This window comes from Thermobia domestica, chromosome 7 (assembly GCF_964235325.1).
Source record: "Thermobia domestica chromosome 7, izTheDome1.hap1.1, whole genome shotgun sequence".
NCBI lineage: Eukaryota > Metazoa > Arthropoda > Insecta > Zygentoma > Lepismatidae > Thermobia > Thermobia domestica.
Genome location: NC_137460.1, coordinates 275,060,774 through 275,078,690, shown reverse-complemented (window position 1 = coordinate 275,078,690; position 17,917 = coordinate 275,060,774). Strand labels below are relative to the sequence as shown.

At 34.0% G+C, this 17,917-nt stretch overlaps 1 protein-coding gene across 9 annotated transcripts in view; it reads right to left on the bottom strand.

Moving 5' to 3' along the window:
* The window catches only part of LOC145690935 (uncharacterized), a 172,330-nt gene that overhangs the window by 90,655 nt on the left and 63,758 nt on the right, over positions 1 to 17,917 (bottom strand). For all 9 annotated transcript variants that reach the window (XM_081766382.1, XM_081766381.1, XM_081766384.1 and 6 more), the window contains 3 exons: positions 14,192 to 14,710; positions 7,454 to 7,972; positions 4,055 to 4,570 (listed from right to left, as the gene is read on the bottom strand). In XM_081766382.1, the coding sequence (XP_081622508.1) occupies positions 4,055 to 4,570; positions 7,454 to 7,972; positions 14,192 to 14,710 (1,554 nt within the window). The remainder of the gene's footprint in view (positions 1 to 4,054; positions 4,571 to 7,453; positions 7,973 to 14,191; positions 14,711 to 17,917) is intronic.

Genomic DNA, 17,917 nt, shown 5'->3' with positions numbered 1-17,917 from the left:
GTGGAAACAAGAAACTATAACGATGGTCCCACCAGATATATCTGCCACATAATTTATATCAAATATTTAAAAGGCAACATTGAGTAAATTGAATATCGAATACATGTTCACTTGTATATTACAAAAGCCAGAAGCATTTGAATAACAAATATGGTATTTCGGAAGGAGGGAAAATGACTAGAGTAGAAAAGAATAAATTTAGATGTAATTAAAAAAGAAAAAAACAGCTAGGACATTGTCTAAGAAACGAAAATGAAATAAAACGAAATCTTTCAGATTTGCGCCTCACGTTTATGCCGCCTAAGCTAAAGGAGATGGTAATGATGAGAATGAATGGAATGGTGGAATGAAGAAAGTGGGAGGAAACGGGAGAACCACGAGAAAACCCAGGCACACGATGTTTGTCCACCTGAAGTTCACTTGGCGCGAGCTGGAATCGAACCAGGGACCCCACGCACCATCGCGACCTCTACCACTGGGACCCCGTGGCCCCAACCAAGAAACGAATGTATTATGAAGAACGTGCTAAAAGGTATGATGGACGGAAAAACAAGGTATAACTGATATTCAGTATTAAAACAGAAAAATCCTACGTGAAGAAGAAGCGGTTAGCTGAAGACCATGGTGCATGGAATGAATCAGGGTGGAAAAAAATCATGATTTTTTTAATAAAAATCATTTTTGTTGATTTTTTTGATTTAAATCGATTTTTTTGATTTAAATCAAATCTTTCTCCTAGTATAATACAAGTCGCGAATTGAAGATAAAGCATTAGGAATTAGTATTAAATAATAATTATGCCATTTAAGTGAAAGTGTTGGGGTTGAATTTTGAATTATCCCCAATCGTTAACCTATATCAATCCCAAACAATGTTTCTTAACCCTTTTAAATTATGGCTCTTTTTAAAGGTAAATTATAGACTTTCAGTCAAGCAGCTACATCACCATCCCTATTTATCCTGGGATCATGGTACATGCATCACTCTCTTTAGAAGAGAACAGTTTTTGAAACGGTAACATTCACATTTCCTTATCATGTCCCTGAAGCGGGAAATTTTGAGAGTAATCGGCATTTTTTTAAACCTTTTTTTTTAAAAATTTGGTCCTCTCTGGATACCCCTGTGTTACAGCACGGATCTCAAAATCAACTGGGAAATGCTAAGGGGTGTACTAAATGTGTGTACAAAATTTCAAGCTTCTCTTTTGAGTAGTAAGAGTGAGGAAACTATTTAACAATGAGCTAAGAACATTCCCACAATGCCCCAGATGACTCGGATTTAATATAAAAATTTCCTCAGACATACCTATTTATTCTAAGATCATGATTTGTACATTATTCTCTTCAGAATAAAACAAATTTTCAAACAGTACCCTTCAAATGTCTCCATCATGTATCTGGGGCGGGTAAATCACGAAAAAAGGAATTTTCTGTTAAAAATGTCTTTTTTTAAAAAAAAAAATACCTCTGTGGCCCCCTTCCCCTGTTTTAAGGCAGAGATCTGAAACAAATCTGAAAAATACGGAGGGGTGTACTGAGTAAATGTGCAAAATTTCAATCTTATAGGTGCAAAAGTAAGCCCGTGAAAAATAATATTCCCCAAATACCCCAGATTCCCGTATAAAACAGGATCTCAGGTAACAGTTTCCTGAGACATCCCTATTTATCCTAGGAGCATAGTACGTACATCATTTTCTTCAGAATAGAACAGCCTTTCAAACGGTACCATTCATATGTCTTCATCTGAGACGGGAAAATCACGAAAAAAAGGTATTTTTTGTTAAAAATATCCTTTTTTTTTAAACATTTTTGCCCCTCTGGACCCCGCTGTTTCCACGCAGAGATCTGAAAACATCTGAAAATTATTAAGGGGTGCACTGAACGAATGTGCAAAATTTCAGTCTTCTGAATGCAAAATATAACCCGCCAAATAATAATAATAATAATACCCATAACAAAAAATATCTTTTTAAATTTATGACATCATCACACTATGCCTCAACGCAGAAAGGCGTGGCAGGGTAGGCAAAAACCATGGTTTTTATTGAAAAAAAAAACAAAACAAAAAATCAGTTTTTTTGTTTAAACCTGTTTTTTTTTTTTTTTTTGGTTTAAACCAGTTTTTTTTTAATTAAATAATTTACTCTATGTATTTATATCACATATGAACAGAAATAAGTTTGTTTCACTTTGGTGTTATTATGCAACAACCGGGTTGTGCTGGAACGGATCACATAAGCTTAAAGCGGAGTCCAAACCGTTTCTCGTCTCTTACATCCGAAACAAATTGTCCTCCATTTGAACTTGAAAACTGGACTAATTGGCCACAAATGCGATACGTCTGCCGACTCACTCACGAAGGACTCCTGATACGTTGTACTGATCTTTACATACTTTTAATATAATTGTCTAATTGTCAAGAGTCATTTCAGAAGGACAAAAAGATAAACAATTGCACAATTGAAACCATTATACAGAATTACATATGGACAGTTTCAAAATACTGCAGAGTACAGAACTAATTTAGTCCAAATTAGTTCACTACGACTTTGATTAGTCCAAGTTAAAGAAATACAACGACGTAATTTTCATATCAGTAAGAAAAGTGAATAAAAATAAAAATTATTTGAGTCGACTTTGGCTCTGACCCATTTATACATAAATAGATACCAAAGATATTTCTGATTTCAGTAAATGCCTCTCGGGGGGTTTGTATGACCCCCCTTTCCCAAAGTACGATATTTTGATGTATATTATCAATAGTAAACATTACTAAAACGATACAATATTTAGAATTTTCCTTTGATTGTAATTGCATAACAATAATAACAAACTATTAAAAAAAATCACAAAAGAAACATTCATAACCTTACAAAAAAGTTGCTTTTGTAGTATAGGGCTAATTTCTTTGAGTAATGAATGGGGAATTGGAATGGGGAATGGGGAATTTGAATATAATAGGAATAATATGCAGGAGTGACATGCGATAACCCACTAATGTGTGTGTTGAAGATTTTACGAAAACACACTTTTACAAACATTTTTCGTTTTTGCATGGTTTAAACCAGCCAACCCTGCGTGAAAACATATGTAACGTGTTCTAAAATGCTTCCAGCCTTACTGAAAACGAAGTAAAATGCCTTATTGGTACTTTTTAAATTGAATAATGAAGATTCTACCATATCATCTAAAAATAGGTGATATAATTTAAAAGGTCAAGCATTAAGGAAAAAGTACAGCAACGTTTATCAAAAAAACACTTTTTTTTTCCACAAAAGTTACTGATATTTGGCAGGGGCCTATTTTTAAAAACTCAGAACCAGCTTGCGGCATGAAATACATAAATTTCGCCTAAAGTTATAAAATTAACAAAAAAAGGGGGATAGGACCCCTCTAAATACGACCTATTATCTGAGGACAAACAAACAGACACGCACAAAAAAGAATTTTCGTCTTAAATGTCAATGGTGATTTCCCCGTTGGAATAGTTAACGATTTTAAAGCCCAAACCCAATGTTACGAAAAGAAGAAAGGATTGCTCCGTTACCTGTTCAAAACGGGATTTTCCCTAATCATCCTCTGCATGACACTTGTTTTCATACTATACTGTACATTTGAGTCTCATTGTATTATGATTATTAACTTCCATAATCGAAATAACAGAACAGAAACGGGATTTTACTTATTTTCATTTTAAATTAATTTATTTAGGAATTCGATTTAAATCAACGATTTTTATTAAAAAAAATCAAGTGATTTAAATCTTGATTTAAATCGTGATTTAAATCAGACTGATTTAAATCAATCCACCCTGGAATGAATAATGGTAGAATACCTCTGATGATAATGAAAATTATTATTAACAAGCAGAGTAATAAGAAACGTTATTAATGGTGAGGACACACAGTAGAGAAGAAACGGGCTTGCCACACACAACGGGAAAATAATACCAGAGGGAGTCTGAAACAATAATAATAATAATAATAATAATAATAATAATAATAATAATAATAATAATAATAATAATAATAATAATAATAATAAAGTGAACTTACTCCGGACATTTTCTTCTTTATGACCTATTTTTCTGGATGGAGAAGATACAGCAGTAGAACTGTTTGATGTTTCTTCGGGTGTAGAAGGCAATGAACCCTCACAGGATTTCTGTGACGATGAACTTTCCCTCTGAGCCATTACACGTAAAGTTACTTTTTCTTCGACTGAAAGCACTTCAGCAATGTCTTCTGCATACTCTGGAACATCCATTTGCTTTGCGTCTGCTAGTGTGGAACGTTCTTTAAAATGTAAATATTCTTTTCTCAAATCAGACCATTTATTAATAAGTTTTGATGTCAGTGTACGTGTTGTCTTTACGCCCCTACAACTCACTTCATTCATAATTTTGTCCCATGCTTCATCTTTTGATATCTTCTCATTACTCAACAGTTCCTGGAACTTTTCTTCCTTAAGAATCGCTAATAGTATTTGCATCGTGTTCTGACCATTCGCAGTTTGTACTTGCCAAAATTCACATGTACTTACTTGTTCCGCTTCAATATGACTTTTAGAATCTGTAAATAATAATTATAATAAAGTTTAGTAACGTGCTGAGCACAAACACAGAACACTATCATGTACCATATTTTACGTACTGTAAGATGTTACGCACTATAAGACACACCTTAATTTTTAAGCAATTTTTTAAAAAAATACCGTAACATTTTTCCAGTTTTTCACAGTTTATGGTCAGTATATTCTAGTCTGTGTTTCTGGGTTTGTGATGGCGGGGCGGAAGGGAGACAGTGTTAACAAGCTTGTGAATTCTTGCAATCATGTTCGTCGCAACATATCACTGCTGCTGCCAGTTGAGTCCAATGTTGCCAGATATAAATAGTTTTCCGGCGGTATTGAATACATGGTCATTTTTAAGACTGGCGCAAATTTTAAATCAAACACTGGACATTTTTATATTAATTTCAAGTATAAGACGCACCTGAATTTTAGAGGCAATTTTCCGAAGAAAAAGTGCGCCTTATAGTCCGTAAAATATGGTAATTTAATGTTATTATTGTACCACTGTAATGTAGGAAAACAGAAAATAACGGACGGATAAAAAGGTAAACTGATACTATTATATGCGTTAATTCTTAAAAAATGGAAAAGTCAAAAATAAGAATGAAGCAACTCCAAAGTTAACAAAAAATCATATCCTCCCGTGGGAAAATTAAATATTCTCCAGAAGTATCGGAACAACAAGCTAGTTCTGTCTTCAGTGGTAAAATAACAAGGACAAAAATGGATGAGAGAAATATGGTATGGAAAAAGGAATACATACCATCAAATAAATGCAACGTGAGAGATGGGTACTAAAATCACGAGCAGACCACAGTGAGCGAACGAAAGAGTTGAGTTGAAAGACGCACCAATAACTAGAAATAGGGAACTGTGTGCAATAGAAACAAGATATTGTATTAAATTTTCCATTGAAATTTACTTTTGCAACGACTGTGTAATAGAGAACTGCTAAAAAGATTAAAAATTATATTTTCAATTTTTTTTCACAAATTGTCCGTTTCTCTCGAGTCTTGGTACAAAAAAAAAAATTCAAAATTTGTTTTCTATTGACCCTTTACAATACTAATTTTACTTCTGTATGTTTATCTTCTGACTAAAATTATTCCGAAAATACAACCTATTGCTACAAATAATATGATCTTAACTTGTCAATATGTATATGTATCAACGTTTTTTAAGTTTGCGATGCATAAAATAGAAATGCGATACAAACTGAAAAATGTATTGCAAACTGCGATGCATCTTTCATTATTGCCACAGATGCTAAAATAAGAAGCAAGCTAATATATATATATATATATTACTATTATTTCAACAAAGTTTTCTTTGAAGGGTCGGTTGCTTCAAGAAAAAAATGCCTTGACTTTGGTTTACGAAACAGTTTTCCACTCTGTCTTTCCATCTCTTTGCCGGTTTGTTGATAATGGGTCATCCTCCAGACCTTCCTGAGAGTGTAATAAAAAAATGTCCCTTGAAGAAAAGAAGCACTGGCAGCAAAGAAATAAATTCAAACTATATTGGACCCAGCCGATATATGATGCAGGATGAATGGAGCTTGGATATGGTTATTAAATAGCAGAAGTCTGTACAATAGTTCACTGAAACATTAACGGCATTCTTCAGTGCCGAAAAATGTAGAAAAATACACTTGCCTTTCTCTCTCTTTTCTTTACGCTTTTAATTTGAAGTACTGATATACCGAAGGACATTTTCTTCTTTATGGCATCTTTCTTATTTATGACTCGTAAAATCCAACATACAGTATTTGCAAGATTTCTCTTCCCACAAGACGCCACGAACCTAACTCAAAAAACATCCCGACCAAAGGGACTCTCTTTCTGTGTGTGTGTCTAAAGAAAGGACAGCCAATGGCTTTTTTTTTTTCTTTTTTAAAGCCTAATTGTAAAGTACTTTTGTATTTATAAAACATCTTTTATGAATCTCATTACAATTTGTATCGCAATGTGCTACACAAAATGTAAATTGATGAAGAAAACTGATTATATATATATATATATATATATATATATATATATATATATATATATATATATATATATATATATATATATATATATGTGTGTGTGTGTGTATACATATATTTTACCTCTTCAGTTGTCCAACAAGCTTTCTATTTCCCCTAAACTAACTAACTCTATGGCCTATGGAACCCGGAGGTTCAATGTCGCGCTCACAAAAGCTCTCCACTGATTTCTATCCTTAGCTAACTGCATCCAGTATCTACTTTGTATTCCAATCTCTGCGAGATCCATCTTAATATTGTCCTACCATCTGCGCCTACGTCTTCCTAATGGTCGTTTTCCGAATGGTTTTCCAGTCAAGACTTTGAAAGCGTTTCTACTTTCTTCCATTCTAGCTACATGACCCGCCCACCTAAGCCTCCTAGACTTGACGACCCTAACAATGTTGGGTAAACCATATAAACTATGTAGTTCCTCGTTATGAAGTTTCCGCCATTCCCCATTCCCGTTCCTCTTGGGTCCGAATATTCGTCTCAGGATCTTGTTCTCAAATACTTTCAGTCTATGTTCTTCCCTCAGAGTAAGTGACCATGTTTCGCAGCCATACAGAACAACAGGCATAATTATAGTTTCTATTTCCCCTTCTGTACAAAAATGTACTTTGTAAGGAATTTTGCAATAAAATCATGCTAATTATGTTATTTACGTTTTCTGGAAACCTATCAATTGCATATCATTTTTGATATCCGCATATAAGAGTTAGATATCGGCTCTTACATAATGACATACATAACTTTGAGCTTGTGTGTTATCTACAGGCATTGAAGAAATTTAATATTTCATCAACCTGTCATTCAGAGACAAAACGTGGTAATAGTAGTAATGATGTATACTTACTACGGACATTTTCTTCTTTATGGCCTATTTTTCTGGATGGAGAAGGAGATATAGCAGCAGAACCGTTTGAAGTTTTTTCAGCTGTAGGCAGCGATGAGCTCTCACAGGACTTCTGCGACGGTGAACTTTCCTTTTCAACCATTAAACGTGAAGTAACTTTTTCTTCGACTGAAAGCACTTCAGCTATATCTTCTGCATACTCCGGAACATCCAACTGGTTCTCAGCTCCTTGTGTAGACCGCTCTTTAAAAAGTAAATATTTGTGTTTCAATTGAAACCATTTATTAATAAGTTTTGATGTAAGTGTACGCGTTATTTTTACACCCCTACAACTCACTTCATTCATAATTTTGTCCCACGCTTCATCCTTTGATATTTTCTTATTATTCAACAGTTCCTGGAACTTTTCTTCCTTAAGAGTAGCTAAAAGTATTTGTATTGTGTTCTGACCATTCGCAGTTTGTACTTGCCAGAATTCACATGCATCCATTTGTTCTGCTTCAGCATGACTTTTACAATCTGGAAATAATAATAATAAACTTTGTTAACGTGCTTATAGAAGAAACACAGTACTTTGTCACAGTTCAATGTTGTTATTGTACCACTATAATGTAGAAAAATACACGGACAAATAAAAAGGTAAATTGACGATATAGTCTGCGTTAATTCCTAAAACACTAAGAAGTCAAAAATGAAAACAAAGTAACTTCTGAATTACATTTTAAATTCCGAAATAAAGTGCCATTGAAAGATATACATTACGGTAGTGTGCTAAAAGAATAGAAGTTAACATATGTTTTTTGTTATTTGGCTGATGTATATTTCTAGTCCTTGTAATATATACTGGGACTTTTGAAATCTACATCATATATATATATATATATATATATATATATATATATATATATATATATATATATATATATATATATATATATATATATATATACCCTGTTTCAAAAAGAATATACGTATTTCGAATGCATATATTTATTAAACTTTAAGACATACGAATATGAAATTTTACACACATATTTGCGAACCTCTCAAGTTCAAATTACAGTTCAAAGATCAAATTACAGATGTTCAATGTGTCCTCCATCAGCGACACGAACAACCTAACGCATACAAATGTCATAGTAAGCACTATACCGCACAGACACGACCTTATTGGAGCATCAATTGTGAATAAAGAAGTGCAGGAGACTAATAAAGAAATAATAAAAGTGTGTAAACATTTCAAAAATGTTAAAGTGTTAGATATTAGCAACAGTCCACGGGAGTATCATACCAGACATGGGTTGCATTTCAACGGGATAGGTAAAACAATTTTGGCAGAAAAACTGTGTAATCTAGTCAAACAGCAGCCTAAGAGGGATCCTATACCACTAGCATGGCAAGTCTCAGTAGAAAATAAGAAAGGTGTAGCTCCTGTAGTACTTGACAATAGAAATATCACAAACAAGAGCCTCGATGTTCAATTCAACGAAAATGCACACTCTATTGGTGTAGGGTTAGATTATGTGGATAGAATTAGTTTAGTACAGAGGTCAAATGATTTAAACCAGAAAGCAGAAGATAGTAGCAAGATGACAGCAGATTATGATGGCGTTATAGGGTCAGGCCAAATTAGCAGTAACGTTAGTAAAGTTAGTAGTGTTAGTAATCTTAATTATGAAAACAAGTTATTGTATCCACGCACAGAAAACAGTCGAGTAAACGATGTAACTACAGAAAATGGCCAAAAAGGTAGAACGACGAAAGAGAACGCGAAAAATGTTATCCAGTGATTTTTTATGGTAGAGGATACCGACAATACTAAATGTTCAAACACTCGTGAAACGCTAACAAATTCAAAATCAATATTTACGCATGACAGAAGAAACTTAAAGAAACAAAATACTCCACATGTATCGATAGGTAGTATTAATAATTTTCATCAAAATGTTCAAGGTCTCAATAAGGTAAAAATTAACATGCTAGAAGTACTACTTTCCACTGAATTGGATAATATACATGTAATCTGTATAGCGGAACATTGGCTACAATTAAATGAAATAGAATATTGTAAAATCCATAACTATACATTAGTAGAGTGGTACTGTAGAACAGATACCCAAAGAGGGGGAGTTGCGATCTACATCAAAACAGGATTAGAAACAAATATATGTAAAAATTTTACTTATCTCAACACTGAAAAAGACTTTAAGTCCTGTATAATGGAGTTACAAAAACAAAAACTATTTATCGTTTGTATTTACAGAACCCCAAATAGCAATATTAAAGTACAAGCACACAATTTAGATGATATACTGAAAAAATTAACTACCCCAGGTAATAAAGTAGTAGTTATAGGTGACCTGAATATTAATTTTTTGTCAAGCGAAATCGATAAAAACGTACAGGTTCTTATTGATTCATACAACTTAACGCCAGTAGTTAAGGAACCCACCAGAATAACACCGAAAACAAAAAGCGCAATAGATCAAATGCTCCTAAACAAAGATGTTTTAGAATATTCCGTGAAAGTTTTTAATATCGGATTTTCCGACCATGAAGCTCAAATTTTTACTATTCTATTTGGTCTAGGAATTAATTCGTGCGGTTGGTACGCACACATTGAAGCTGTAGTACAAACACAAAATACATAAATACCTTAAGAAAAATATTGTCCATCGCTAGCCACCACTTTCGCCCATCTGTCAGGCAATGTACGGATTCCGTGGCGAAAGAAGTCCTCATCCTTGGAAGCGATCCAGTCAGAGACCCATGTTTCGATATCTTCTGAAGAAGTAAACCGCTGTCCAATCAAATCGTTGTTCATGCAATCGAACAAGTAGTAGTACGAAGGAGCAATGTCTGGTGAATACGACGGGTGGGGTAAAACTTCCCATCCGACATTTTCTAAATAGGTTTTGACCGGTTTTGCGACATGTGGGCGAGCGTTATCATGTTGAACAATAAGTTTATCATGTCTGTTCTCCCATTCTGGTCGTGTTCTGGCCAGAGCTTGCTTCAAACGCATTAATTGTCGTCGATAACGTTCTCCATTCATAGTTTCACCCGGTTGCAGCAGCTCATAGTACACCACACCTTTCATATCCCACCATATGCACAGCATAACCTTTGCACAGTAAGTATCTCGTTTTGGTTGTGATGGACCTGGTTCACCTGGTTTCACCAAGGCCTTTTTTCGTTTAGGGTTCTCGTAATGGATCCACTTCTCATCACCCGTAATAATTCGATGCAGAAACCCCTTTCTGCTCTGTCGTTGAAGCAGCAATTCGCAAATGGTTTTTCGTCTTTCAACGTCTCTGTCTTTCAATTCATATGGAACCCAATGTGACATCTTTTGAATCATTCCCATGGCTTTCAAGCGTTTGGAGACTGTTGTTTGATCAACGCCTAATGCTGCTGCAAGTTGTTCCTGCGTTTGACACGAATCCTGCTCGAGCAATGCTGTCAATTCTTCGTCTTGAAATTTTTTTGGCTGTCCAGCTCGCTCTTGGTCTGCCAAGCCGAAATCACCACTTCTAAACCGTGCAAACCACTTCTGACACGTTCGCTCAGCTAGAGCATGGTCACCATACACTTCCACCAAAATACGATGACTTTCAGTCGCACTTTTCTGCATGTTAAAGTAATGCAGCAGGACACCCCGCAAAAACACTTTATCAGGCACAAATTGCGCCATGTTCACTTAACTACAAACTGGTGTTGTTGACGCTTTAATCCACTGCCCTATACTACGAACGATACGCGATGACAGGGGTTTGCAACACATGTGTGGATACACGGAACTGTGGGACGCTCCGTTCGTTGCGCCATCTCTTGTCCACCCGCACGAATTAATTCCTAGACCAAATAAATGTAAACAGTAGCAATATTAATAGAATATCGAAAACTATCACTAAAAGAAATTTTAGCGCAGACAATGTGGTTTACTTCAACTATCTCTTAAGCGGTGAAACATGGGAGGATATCTACAAGCAAACTACAGTAGATAAAGCCTGGGAATATTTCCTTAATATATATAGTAATTATTTTAATGCAGCATTCCCGACTACCACTCATAAAATTTACACACATAGGACAAAATCGCGGATAACTTCAGGAATAAAGAAATCCAACAAAACAATTAGATAGTTGACACAAAGAGTCAAACAAGAGTTATCGAACCCGGAACTTAATAGATATTACGCGAATTACAAGCGCATATATAGACGTGTAATAAAAATGGCTAAGAGAATGGAATATGACAAACAAATTGAGCGTTCAAAAAATAAATCAAAAACACTTTGGAAAATAGTAAAAAGTGAAACAAATAGTAAAGCATCTTCTAGGGAGATAGGAAACATTGTATTGAATCATGTAGATACTAAAATAATTGACCCAGTATTAGTTGCTAATATTATGAACAACTATTTTACTGAAATCGGAAATAAAAGTGTAACGGGCACTAAATTCGAAATAAAATTTACGGAAGATAGGCAACAAAAAACGATGTTCCTTCAGTCAGTAATACCTAACGAAGTTGCTCAAATAATTTAAAAGCAAAAAGACAAATGGTCCGTAGGTTTTGGTAACATTCCAATGACAATACTGAAGAAAAGTACCGCTTATATAGAGGAACCTTTGACATATCTTATAAATCTTTCCTTTTCATCAGGACAGTTCCCTCAAAAATTAAAGTTTGCACGAATTAAGCCAATTCATAAAAAAGATGATAGGTATAAGGTAGAAAACTATAGACCCATTGCCTTACTTTAGCCCTTCTCAAAAATCATCGAATCAACTATGCAAAAACGTATAGTAAGCTTCTTGGAAAAATATAATATAATAGACATTGCTCAAAATGGTTTCGAACGCAAAAAGTCAACTGAGACAGCAATATTTAATTTTCTCGATTATATTCGGAATGCATTGGACGACAAAAAAAAAAAAAAAAAAAAAAAAAAAAAAAAAAAAAAAGTACTGGCATTTTTCTTGACTTAACTAAGGCATTCCACCTTGTTTCGCATCAACTACTCCTCGAAAAACTAAACAATATCTGTGTAAGAGGAGTTGTAAATAAATGGTTCCAAAGGTATTTAGAAGATCGAAATCAAGCCATAGTAATTGATTACACGGATCAGCGGGGTACAAGTTTCAAATATACCTCTGACATCAAACCAATAAAATGCGGGGTGCCACAAGGCTCGATTTTAGGTCCTACTCTCTTTATAATTTTCATCAATGATCTTCCAGCTTACATAACAACAGCCAAACTAACCATGTTTGCTGACGATACAAGTCTAGCTATTACTGAATACACTGACAGTAAAATGAAAGTTAGTATCGAACAAACCAATATTAACTGAAACAAATCAATAATCACTTTTATTTTTATATTTATTGATTTTTGTGTATCTCCCCTCCTTCCCATCCCCTACGTTATTCCGTCAAAGTGAAATGGTAAAATCTATCCCAGGCACGAACGTCATCTATGTTGAAAATTTGATTGAGATTGGTCGTTTGGTTCAAGAGTTATTAAGTTTTATTTATTTATCTTATTTTTTTTTTTTTTTTTTTTTTTTTTTATAATTCCCCTCCTCTCTCTTCCTAAGTTCTACAGTCAAAGTGAATAGCTAGAAACACTCCCAGGCCAGACCTGCATCTACGTCAAAAATTTGATCGAGATCGGTCGGGTGGTTCAAGAGATTAAGAGTCTCAAACATTGTCACTTTCAATTTGGATCTGAAGTTTTTTGTTCACAGACAATGCTATTAATATATAGATTATTTATTATATTTCCTTATGAAGTCATGTATTGATAGTGCCTAACATGGGAAAGTGAAGAAACATTTGTGTGATAAGCTACCCTCACTTAATGCAGGATATGAAACGCGATAAAAGTCGAAACTACTGGAAAGAACAAATAAACAAATGTTGGAATTATGTGTGCGTCGAAAATGAATTCCCTATTGGATCATTGATCCAACTGCACTTTGTGGATGATTTACCAATATGATATTTCACTGCACAAGGGACATCAAAAGATAATGCACATAACAATACAACAAAGTTTGTTACATATCGTTGGGAAAAACACAGGAAGTTTATATGACATAAGTTCAAATTAAAAAACAAGCATTTAACCACATCTGAATTAGTCTTAGAATTATAGTTTCATCTGTTTTTAAAATATCAATCTAAGCAAATTGATATTTCCTGACTATTAGCAGAATTTCTTGATATTTTCCGGTCTTCTCAAATGCTCTTACTTTTCCAAATTTCCAGATTTGTCGCCACTCTTGTTTTATTATTCCTAAAGCAACGCATTTTTCATGCATTATTAGATTACTAATTTTCTTAAATTTTACAATATATTTTGTTTATTGATAATTTATAATTTTACCTCCTTACTTTACCAAAAATCTTGATACTTCCTCTGCCTTCTTCTATACATTTACTACTATTAGTATATTTTCCAAATAATCATTTACATTTCTTGGTAACCTATTGATCTGCATACCATTTTTGGTGTTCTCATATAATTAATATTAGTTGCCTCTTACAGAATGATACCTTTTACCTTGAGCTGGTTTGTTATCTACATTGAAGGTACATTATTTTTATTGCTCTTCTATTCAAAGATAAAAGGTAATAATAATAATAATAATAATAATAATAATAATAATAATAATAATAATAATAATAATAATAATAATAATAATAATAATAATAAAGTCTACTTACGGTCGACATTTCCCTCCTTATGATGTATTTTTCTAGATGGAGAAGGACATATAGCAGTAGAAGTTTTTGAAGTTTCTACGGTTGTAGAGGGCAAAGAACCCTCACAGAATTTGGGCGAAAACGAACTGTCCTTCTCAACCATCAAACGTGAAGTTACTTTTTCTTCAACTGAAAGCACTTCAGCAATATCTTCTGCATACTCTGGAACATCTATTTGCTTTCCCTCTGCTTGTGTGGAACGTTCTTTAAAATGTAAATATTCTTTTTTCAAATCAGACCATTTATTAATAAGTTTTGATGTCAGTGTACGTGTTGTTTTTACGCCCCTACAACTCACTTCATTCATAATTTTATCCCATGTTTCATCTTTTGATATCTTCTCATTATTCAACAGTACCTGGAACTTCTCTTCTTTAAGAATCGCTAACAGGATTTGCATCGTGTTCGGACCATTCGCAGTTTGTACTTCCGAAAATTCACATGCATTTACTTGTTCTGGTTCAGCATGACTTTTAGAATCTGGAAATAATAATAATAAATCATAATAAAGTTTAGTAACGTGATGAGCACAAACACAGCACAGTCATATACAGTATGTGACAAAACAAACAGTACTGAAATTCGCGTACGGGTGGCGCTTAGATGCAATATGGTATGAGCTGTGAGTGCCACATGTGTGCTTAGTTGTGTGTGGACTAGCGTAGTGTGCAGTTGGTGCGAAGATAATGTTGCTCACAAGAGAGGAGAAGGTACTTACTGTTGAGCAATATTTCCGCTCATGCGGTGTGGGGTAGCGTTTCACTGCAGGAGATGAGCGTGCACGTCTACTGTATTGCTCTGGAGTGTTAGCTGTGGCATATGAAGATTTCATCAGTAACATATGGTTCAGTGATGAAAAGTCATGTGCACTTTGATCGCCACATCAATAGAAAGTTTATTATTGACCCTGTCTTGCATGATTTGTGCGGCTTTTACCGTACGAAAAATCTGTCGTTATAACAACAATGGATGCAGCAAGACGAAGCTATTGCCCATACTGCAAGTTGGCCACTTACCCTTTTGCTCACAAGGGTTTGGATATCACTTGATTTCCTGTGGAACGGATTTTCCATATCCTTCCCACTCCCCTCACCTCATGACTTCAGATACCTGCATACGGGTTATGGTGAAGAAAGCAATTTTCCGAACAGATAACTTCCTGCCACTATGCCGGAGTTAAGAGAAAAGATTCGGTCATTTGCTTTGTCATTCCATCAAACCGTGTTCACTAACATGTTCATCGATCTACAGGACCGCTATGAAGAATATGTGCGACATAATGTTCAACATTTTGAACATATGATGTACAGGAATGATTTCTTGTAAATTTACAATATATGTTGAGTAACATTTAGTTGACATCCATTTGCCAACCTTTCTTATGTTTCAGTATGTTGTAGAAAAAATAAATAAATGTCAACGATGTGATTTCAGTACAGTTTGTTGGGCCGCATACTGTAGTTCAATGTTATTATTCTATTACTATAATTAGAAAAAAAAAAAAAAAAAAAAACATAGTGAAGGATGAAGAAAAAGGTAAACTGATAATATTTTAGCTGTTAATTCCTAAAGTACTAAAAGTCAAAAAAATAAAAATAAAGTAACTTCTGTTACATTATAAATTCTCAAATATAGTTCCGTTCTAAGATATACTATTTGTGAGTGTGTTAAAAGCCTAGAAATTAGCATATGTTTTCTGTTACTTGGCTGATATAAAATTCTAACCCTTGTACAGTTAGAAACAATTTTAAATATAGGTTGGATCTATTATTTCTTATACCTCCAACCCATACTTAATATTGTGTTTTCTGACTGTACCATACATTGGGAGTTCTGAAATCTACATTTTAAGAAATATAGTCTGAATTAAGCGTTTCGCAAGTATCTTTATTATAAATGTCGAGGCAAGTAATTTTGTCTTGTCCATGGTGGTTCCAATTTAAAGTTTCTTCTCCAGTAGTAGGTCGTATTAGAGTAAAACTGAAGTGAAATGAAATCTTTGAATTTAACGTCCCACGATTATGCCTGTTAGGCTAAAGGAAACGATGATTAAACGAAGTGAATGATGATGGAAGAATTGGTGGAATGAAAAAGTGGAAGGAAGTCCCTCGCAACCACGAGCACGATGTTGCCCACCACAAACTTATTTAGCCGGGGATCGAACCAGGGACCTCACGCACCAGAGGTAAACGCTCTACCACGGAGCCATCGTTTCCCCCAGAATAAAATCGAGTCCTAACTTAAAACATTGTATTTTAATAAGACATTCTTGAACCATTCAATTTTGTTCACAAATGACACTGTTAGGATACTTTAAAGTTACCGAAAATATTCTAACTTTAGCTTAGCAGCTATTTATATAAACATATGTAAGTTCTTCATTAACAAAGAACAGACAATTGATTAAACGCGTACCCAAGTATTTCTTCGCTTCAACACACATGTTTTCTACGTGCTCTTTAAAGCGCAAGGATCTATCACATATTACGCCTAAACCGCTTATGTCAATTTTATGCAATATATTACGCTGTATTTCATGTTACTGCCTAATATTGAGGTTTCTTACTCTAAGAACGTTAAGTCAGACATTTCGTTTTTAAATAATTGATATTTACTCTTTTATTTTTACATCATACAATAATTTTGTTTTAATTTTCTGTAGCATAGTATTGTACCCAATATTGTTCACTATTCTTAAAAGCTTAATGCCATCAGCATACAATAAAATGTTGAAACGGTTTAAAACTGTTACATAAAGTCACGCGTTTTTTATGATAAAAAAAGTAGGAATTTTTGGTCAAAATTTCAATATATGGTTACATTACCCGGACTACTCCTAAATGGGGGGCGTTTGTTTAATTTGGATAATTTTTATTGATTGTCATATCATCCCAGAGGTTATTAATTCTGGCTGCTATTCTGGAGGCACAGAAGGAACTTCAAGTGTTTTGTTTTCACTTGAGGATTCTTTGTCATTATTTACCCTTTAGAAAAAAAAATGTTGTACTCGCTCCCTTTGCAGCTCAGAGAAATAAGTGCTATAGAAGCCAATGTTTTACGGAAACTATGATAATTTAAACTGTTTTTCAGGACAGAATTGATCATTGTAGCTTTGAAAATGCATTCTATAGTCTTCATATAAAATCTTCTCAATCAATATACGGAAACCTATTATATCCATGTTTTCAAGTTTTAGAGAACGTTCCTTGTTTTTGATTCTACTTCCAGTAAAGTATTATTTAACTCTTGGTATGAACTTAAAATTTGCTTGAAGTAAGTTCTTCAACAGAGCTGGACCTAAAGTTGCTGACCTTTATTAGGTGACCTGACGAACTCGTAACAAGGATGCAACCTTCTTCATGAAGGACATAGATTAATGACTTCTATTTCTGAAACAGTTTTGCAATCTTCTCAAATGGAGTGACGCAATCTAAGAGTTCTCAACGGAGCAATTTTTACATACTGTAATATCCATTTACACTTATCGTTTTGTCCTAACGTTCGAGCTGGAATTAAGGTCAATCACTTTTATTCAATAAAAATCAACTGTGAGCTCATAGAAAAATAATTTGCATATACTTATATCTGACTGAAAAATTGGATAATTTATAAAAGCAAGACTTTTCATACAAAAAGTGAGGAAAGCAGGACAACTTGAATAAATTGAAATAAATAATGGTCCCATTT